This window comes from Benincasa hispida, chromosome 5 (genome assembly GCF_009727055.1).
Source record: "Benincasa hispida cultivar B227 chromosome 5, ASM972705v1, whole genome shotgun sequence".
In the NCBI taxonomy this organism is placed as follows: Eukaryota; Viridiplantae; Streptophyta; class Magnoliopsida; order Cucurbitales; family Cucurbitaceae; genus Benincasa; species Benincasa hispida.
The window spans coordinates 11,696,360-11,705,176 of NC_052353.1; the positions used below are offsets into that span (position 1 = coordinate 11,696,360).

Below are 8,817 nucleotides of genomic sequence, written 5' to 3' on the forward strand. Positions count from 1 at the left end.
ATTTAAACATTTTTAATAAAAACTCCTTAAAATAAAAACACGTATGTATTTGATCATTCTTTCTCAAAAGTGTTTTTATATATAAGTTTGTTTTATTTGTCAAATATTAAAAGTGTTTTTCATAATATCAAATTATTATAAAGGATAGGGTCGAAGTTGGCTACGGCTGTTGTCAGAGGTGGTGGCAGGAGTTGGCTGGAAACGGTCGTCGGAAATGGCCAATGGTGGTCAGAGGTTGACTGACAATGATTGTCAAAAGTGGTGGCTAGAGATTGACGGCAGCAATTTGTTGAAGGTGGTGGTTGAAGTCGGTGGATGGGTCGTCAAAAGTTATGGTGGGAGTGACGGATGGCAGTGGTAGTTGGAGTTGATTGGAAGTGGCTATCAGTGGTGGTTGCACGAAAATGGTCGTCAGAGTTGGTGGCCAGTGATGGTTACCAGAGTAGATGTTGCTGATAGTCATCGAAGGTGATCGGCGGAGGGCAATGGTAGCCATGACAACGTAGTGCAAGTGAAAAATTAAGGAGATGTTAATCATTAAACACTCATATTTTTTTATTTTTTATTTTTTATTTTTTTGTAAAAGTTGGTTTCAAATTTTTATCCAAATTAACTTATTTTATAAACTCATTTTTTCAGAATACATTTTTAGTAATTGTCAAACACTTAAATTTTATCCCAAATAACTTATTTTTTAAGTTAAATATTTGAAAATAATTCCAAACACACCCTATATCTCATACGAATAACCATTCCCCAATATTTTACTGTTCATCAATTGTAACACTCCTTAATCACGTTGAAGGCCTAGCAATTCTGCTGAGCTAAGCTTACTTTGATATTTTTAATATTTTATTTTTGACATTTTTAATTCAACAATATGCAATTTGAGGATTTTTTAATCTTTGACTTATAGGTGCTTCAGGCTTTCTGCAAATTATGCTCATATTTATCCTTTAGTAATTAATAAGTTAGATAAGGGTTGCAGCTCACATATTACAAGTGAAAATTTGGTACAAAATTAAGTTGGATTGGATTGTGCACAAAACAACTTTTTTTTTTTTTTTTCAAACTAAGGTCATTATATATATATATATATTGAAATTATATCTATATATTTAATGACTCTTCATGGGAAAAAAAACATTTATGGAAAGGTAAAAGTTATCACACTTATTCAAATTTAAAATAAATGCAACATTTATCCAAGTATAAAATGTAGTTTGATAAAATCAAAAGTTTAGGTAAAAGTAATTGATATACCTTACTAAATTTAGAGGTAAAAAAAATTTCTTCCTAGCACTTATAGTAAAGTTTGAATAAAAATATTAATTTTAAAGCAAAACATTTTGGTAGAAACAGTATTTAGACTCATATAGTAACTATAACTCACTTCTTCCATTTGTCTCCTTAGTTTATTAAAAAAAAAACGCAAAAAAAAAAAAAAAAAAAAAAACTAATTTGATAACTGTTTGATTTTTGTCAAGCACATAAGGCCAATTTTTATCTCTTTATATTATTCATTATCTACCTATATTTATAAGAACCAAATCAATATTAAAAATAAAAAAGATTAATTTTTAAAATCTTGTTTTTATTTTTTTCAAAAATGAAAAACACGTCATGAAAATTGAGAAGAAACAAGACGGTTTTCAAATATAATAAAATGAATCAAAATATTTTCAAATATGGTAAAATATCACCGCTATCACTAATAAACTACTATCATCTATCATCAATACATATTGATAGTGTCTATCAATATATCAATGATAAATGATATTTTGTTATATTAGAAAATATTTTTAATAGTTTTGTCATTTTAAACCATTTTTCAAGAAAGCAATATAAATTTTAAAAACAGAAAATAAAAGCCCAAATAAAATGGTTATTAAGTGCACCTTAATAACCATCTTTAATATCTTCACAGCGGCATTTAAGCTATTCGTCAAAATTAAAATAGAAAAATATCCACTACTTTGAAAACATTTGAAAAAATAAAAAAAGAAGTTATTACCTAAATTACTTTACTATTCAAATAGTTCGATGCTCGAAAAACATTATCGAGCCAAACATTATAAAATAGAAAATTTTAAAAATAATCGAGATTATATCTTTCCATCTCCAATGTAATTAACTGAAATTGGAAAAGCAAATAAATAAATAAAAATGTGGCCTAAAAAAAGATTGGACAGATGAATGAATGAAATTCCATAAAAGAAAAAAAATTCCACAATGTGGCCAATGTACATTACTTCCACGGCCATTCAAAAAAAAAAAAAAAAAAAAAGTCTTGGTTGATCTATGTAAATATTTCTAAAATAATGACAAATTACAAAAACCACCCTTAAAGTACGATCGTAGTTACAATTACACCCATAAACTTCTACAAGTGTTAAAATAGTTGAAATTAAACCGTCAAAATTATACAAATATTACAATGAATATAATTATATAAGTTTGAAGGTCCAATTTGACCTAATTTTAACACTCATTTAAACTTGAGGACTCAGTTTTTAAAATGAAAAATTTAAGAGTATAATTGTAATTAACACAAAACTTCAGGGGGTGGTTTTTGCTATTTGCCCAAATAATAATGATGATAATAAAAAGGAAATGTAATTCTTTTATTACTTAAATACTTCTTAATTTTTAAAAATTTTTTTAAGAAAAAAACCCGCCCAGTGATCGGTCCGGGCCGGTTAGTGGGCCTAGAGAAACCTGCATTGGGCCGTGGGTTTGGGGGCCTTAAGAGAGATAAACCTCTACGCTGGAACTTCGTTTGGAAAGACATAACGGGCAAGTCTGAGCCACTTGGTCACAGTCTGTACACAGGCAGAGATGACGGCACGGCAAAATCAGCATGGACGCCAACCGTTTTCTACACGCTTTGCAACTCGGTCCCGAAATCGCAACTCGTTCCGGGTCAATATGGGCTGACTCGGCATCGTCGGCTTGTCCTTCCACGCCGGCGGTACCGCCCTCTCCTCCGTCGCATCCACCACCGGACATCGCTTGTTGCAGTTGTGCCTGTAGAGATACGGCGGTGGCTTCCTGTGCCTTGGCTTTTGCTTGCCAGACCTGTGCCTCGACACTAAGCTGGGCGGCGCGTGCTTCTAACTCGGCGTTCCGGCGCGTGGCTTTCTCGACCTCCGCTTCCCTCTCTCGTAACCTTCTGGCTACCGATTCCTCCACCGCATCGAGAAGCGCACGGTAGTGTCTTTGTCTCTTCTCTGCTAATGTGCGCCGTAGTTGCTCTTCCTGTTTTGGAATGAAGACGAAATCAAAATCAAGATGGAAGATGAAACTCGTTGTGTGTTAGGGAGTGGATTAGTACCTGTGCTTGAAGGAATTGGTCTATTTCGTCTTGTTGCCGTTTGAAATTTGAGGCGAAATCGTCTGTTAATAGCGGTAAGAAAGCCGATGATGATGATTGACGAACGAGATTGTGGTTGTGATTATGTTGTTGCTGCTGCTGTTGCTGTTGCTGTTGCGGCGGATGATTCTGTTGATGATCACCGGAGGATAGACGGAGGCCGGTGGAGACGACATTGTTTTGGTGGTTATGGAGCTTGGCTAGGTCAACAAGAAGAGGACGAGGCTGCTGTAATGCAGATAGATTAATCGGAGTCGCAGTTGCGATTTCTCTTCCTCTCTTCCGAGAATTGCTCCCTGCTTTCATAAAAAAACCGATTGATTAATTGATTTCTGAAAGGTACGTCTACTTCACAACTCAAAATTAATCGAAAATACTTTTGAATGTTCCTTCATAGACGCATTAGAACAACAAAAACCTGAAGAAGGAAAAAGAAATTCATCCAAAATGTACCCAAAAAAAAAAAACCGACCTATATTATTGTTGAACACCATATGAGTCTGGTCAAGAATAAAACCTCCTGGTTGTTGCTGTAATGAATAATCATGTCCTTCTTGACCATTCCTAAAACCAAAACCAAAAATCCAAAAAACCCATTAAGAATTTTGAAAAACTTAACAACAAACAAACAAACAAACAAACAAAATATGTATAAACCTGTTCAATAGCAAAACATTAGAAGGGTATTGAGCTTGAACAGCCATGGGAGAAAAAAAGGGTTATTTGAAGAAGTTTAAAAGAAGAAGAAGGTGGGTTTGTTTATGGAACAATGTGAAGAAGATTGGGAATGAAAGATAGGAAAGCAATGATAATAAAAGCTAGCATGAAAGAGAAGGAAGATGGTGAAAGTGTAAGAGTGAGAGAGTTTCGTAAAGAAAGAAAGAAAGGGAAAAGAAGAAAAGAAGAGGGGGGGGGAATGAATTTATGTCTGGTAAGAGGGCAGCAGCAGTTTCATCTCCATCTTCTTCACCACCATTTTGGTTGCCTTGTTCACCATTTTTTGTCACCTACCCTACCCTTAATTAAATTAAATGAAATGAAAATTGGATGTGTAGAAATGAAGAAGAAAAAAATAGTTATTTTGGTTTTGAATGGTAATTAAAATAGAAGAAAGAGAATGGGGGAGATGCGATTGAAAGGAATCAGTCCAAGAGAGAGACGCCCCCTGTTGGCCCTTATTATTCTGCTCTCCTTTTTCTTTTCCCTCTCCTTCTCTTCCTCTCTTCTCGTGGGGTTGGAATCGGTGTTGGCTTTTCTCGAGGATGACTCTCTTTCCTTCTTTGAAAAAATCCCTTTTTAAAAAAAAAAAATAAAAAAATTTAGTTTTTAAATTTCCCCATCTACCCAAGTGATTTTTTCATCTTTAATTTTATTTTTGGAGGAAAAAAAGAAAAGAAAGTGGTTGATGGGCGTGCAGCAGTGGTTCTGTAGCCATCTCCACGTCTTGTGTTGGAGTTGTTTGTAAAATGGCCCATACTCGCTTTCTCTCTCTCTTCTTGTGGGACAATAGCTTGGCAAACTGTGCCAACCATGAAGCTTCTTTTTTTAATCGGATTTGTACCTTTTGGTGTCAATGGAGTTTTCTTTTTTCTTTCTTTTTTTTTTTTTTTACTCTTTCCTTCCTCAACAATTTTACTCTCTAAATTTAAGTAACAATTTGGTTTTGTAATTATTTTTTTCCTATTAATCTTTGAATTTTATTATATAACAATTTACTCTCTAACGAGTTAGTCTCTATTTTCAATACTAATCATTAAATTTAATGAGATTTCATGTATAAATAAACCGTTAAACTAATTAGAAAATCAATATTTTTGCAAACTATAAAGTCTACATTATAAAGTATTAAAAAATGACTTCTAATTTCGATGCAATTTTTTTACGTGAGAGACTAAATTGTCGTAATTTTGAGAGTACGATGACTAAATTCTTACATATTAAAGTTCAAGGACTAGATCACTACAAAGATGAAAGTACAGAGATTAAATCTTTATAAACTAAAGTTCAAAGACTAAATTGTTACTTTAAAAAAAGTTCATGGATCATATTATTTTTCTACTTCTCATGTTCTTTCATTTTAATCTTCGAAAATATTTTTCGATAAGTTGATATATCCATAGATTGAACGGTTCTACATTGATGTTAAATATCCATATATATTTTCAACATAAAATATAAAAATGTTCTTTATTTAGACAAATCTTTTTTATCGATAACCTCAGACCAATCAATCGAATATTGATTAATACGTAATCGATCGAACACTACTTGAAAATGAAAATGGCTCTTCTGCTCAGAAATGAAATGTTCCTGGAAATTCTTGCTCCCATTGGACCATTTGTATCTATATGCATTAGGATCCCGATTCATGGATCTCTCGGTTCGAGAAATCAAAATAAGAGGATCGAACCATTTCTTCTGACCCTTTTTCAAATTTGGTCCAATTTGAATAGGAATACTATTTACTATATCTAGAACTTAGTTTGTGAGTAAAACCAAATTTATCAATAATCTAATTTTTTATTACAAATTTCGTGACTTATAGAAATATTCGTCAATATCGATATTTTGTCAATATATTTGTAAAATTAAAATTTTGATATCGATATCGATATTGATATTTTAATCTTAGATTATCATCCTTATTTTTAGTATATTATTTTTGGAAATAATAAAGTTATGTAAAGAGATTGGAACATGTAATCCATTAGAGGAAGGAGCTTGAAGCTTGTGTTTTCAAGAATTGTGAATGAACTATTACCTTCTTGGGTTATCGTTAATATAAACATAGGTCACGTTTATCAAATCGTAATGAGAATTTGTGTAATCATAATGAAATTTCATTAATGCATCAATTGTAATGAGCTTGAATCACAAATATAATTGGATTAATTTTGATCACATTTACTTAAAATTAAGAATTTTGTTAAATTTACTGTTACTGTTACCTCTACCTCTAAGGGTCAAACGGTGATTGTAACGGTAACAGTAAATATGTCAAAATTGATAATTTTTCAGCTGTATCAGTAACAATAATGATAGTCATAATGGTAATGATATAACGTAATTCTCAAGTATAATCGAATTGAGTACTAGATTGCGTTATTTCATTATAGATTTAGATGTGGGGTTCATGTACACGAACAAATGTAAAACACAAGTAAATAACATCAAAGGTAATCAAATGCGGTCCACTTTTGTTATTCTCATTGAGCTATACATTTTTAGTAAGGTAAACATGGCCATAATTTAATTATGTCGTTAAACAAGAGGTTAAAAGTTCAATATTTGACCTTACATGTTGAACTAAAAAGAAAACAAAATTGAGTTATTAATATAAATCTAATTTCATAAAGACGATGGTTTTACATTGCGCCCCTCCTATAATTGTCGAATTAAATAAAAATGCCATGTCATAAAGTTTATTTGCTATAATCCATATTAATGTTTTACTTGATCTTTGGTTAAGACATCAATTTAAATGGAAACATGAAGATGGTAATGAAAATTTTAAAAGATGTAGGGTTCAAATTGAAAATATGATTAAAGTATAGGGATTAAAGTCAAAATTTAACCAGTCATAATTTGAATCGGGGGGGTTTGGATTGGTTATAAAATTTCCAAATCTCATTGAAAATCTACCTTTGTTTTAAATTTTCCATTTTGCCTAGTGTGAAATTGACAAGACAATAAACACACTATTTATGGCCTTAGTGGTTAATTTCTCCTTTTGAGGGAAAAGTAAAAGAGAGCTAAGTGTTGGATTAGGAATTCTTGTCTATGAATGTGACCCCCTCCCTCTCTCCACAAACTCAACCCAAAAAAAAAAAAAAACAAACAAAAATAAAAATAGGTTGCTAAAAGAAAATTTGAGGTAAATAACAAAAATGTTGAAAATTTTAAAGTAAAGATTAATTTGATTAATTAGGATTTAATTTCATTAGTTAATGACTTTTCTAGTCATTGATATTACCCTTGATGACAAATTTTTAAAATTTTGTTGTATTAATGAGTGGTTTTTTTTTTTAAGTTAAAATACAATTTAAATACTTGAAGTTTTCCCTTAAAAATTTGAAGTTTTTTTTTTAAATCTAAATTTTAAGGAAAATTTCTCTTTTCTACCTAGATTTTGAGCTTAGTTTTTATTTGACTCCTAAATTTTAAAATGTCACACTTATATTTTTGAATTTTGAGTTTATTTTTCAATTAGTCTTTAGGTTTCCGAATTTTACATTTGTATAGTTTTGAGTTTAATTTCCATTTGGTTTTCAGTACCTTGAGTTTTTATGTGTATTTTGGTATTTGAGATTAACTATTAGTTGATTAACTAAAATAATATTGATGGGAAGTTTTAAGTAATTTTATTAGTAATGGAAAATTATAATTTAATTCTAAATTAAACATCAAGACTAAAAGTGAATATTTAGTGAAAAATCAAGGTTAAAAGTTTAAATCTTGAAGTCCGGGAACTAGATTGAAAAACACTCAAAACTTAGAGATAAATGGAATTTTGAAACTTAAGTATCGATGGTAAAAATGTAACATTTCGAAATCTAGAGACTAAATGGGAATTAAACTCGAAACTTAACTACCAATAAAATATTTTTTACAAACTATTAACATTTAAGTCATGATGGAGAGTAATAATCTCCAATTTGGATGCATATCCTTCCAATTTGTGAGGAAATAAACAATTAACCTAAAGTATTATTCAACATGCACAATCATAATAATAAGTGATACACTAATTTATTTAAGGGTATATTAAATTTGTGCATATTTAGAAAGTATATTGACAACCAAGATTCAATTATTACATTTATGAAACTATTGAAACTAAATCATCTAATTAAAAAATAAATAGAAACTAAATCATTTTAGATCGAAGAGTGAATATTAAACAGACGAATTAAAGTTGTATTTTAATACGTTATTTTTTTATATTTCTTTCATACATAAACTATTTTGAAAAGATTTATACTTGTTTTTAGGGAATAAGAATTTGAATCCATCCTTTTATGGTAACTAAAACTTTAATTTATGTCAAAGTGAATTTGACTCGACAGTAATTGATATCTAGAACTCGGAAGTTCGAACCTGAGTTATATCCGAATTAAAAAAGAAAAAAAACTATATCTTATCAATTGCTCAACAAAGTGCTACAAACTTTGGCTCTTATTAACATTGTAAATTTTATTTTCTCACCTCACCTTCAATTTAGCATGTGCAATTTTTATTGCATAATGACCATCATTTCTTATCTTTTAAGCATTACCTAACTATCATCAAACATATCTTGGGTATATTTTTAAATAACTTTCCCTAAATAATTGTCCATATTAAATTTGATTTTAAGTTTAGATTATCTGATTTTTTTTTTAATTTAATATTTTGATTTGTTCAAATATATCTTCTATCTTTGTACTATATATTATATTTAT

The 8,817-nt window shown here is 30.4% G+C and overlaps 1 protein-coding gene across 1 annotated transcript; it reads right to left on the bottom strand.

Moving 5' to 3' along the window:
• Positions 1-2,187: 2,187 nt before the first annotated feature.
• On the bottom strand, positions 2,188-5,023 carry LOC120078198 (BOI-related E3 ubiquitin-protein ligase 1-like). The gene is made up of 4 exons (XM_039032422.1): positions 4,034-5,023; positions 3,849-3,940; positions 3,338-3,672; positions 2,188-3,261 (listed from the first exon to the last, which is right to left on the bottom strand). Exons 1-4 carry the CDS (start codon positions 4,078-4,080, stop codon positions 2,749-2,751), a joined length of 987 nt encoding a protein of 328 aa, XP_038888350.1. The 5' UTR covers positions 4,081-5,023; the 3' UTR covers positions 2,188-2,748.
• Positions 5,024-8,817: the final 3,794 nt, after the last annotated feature.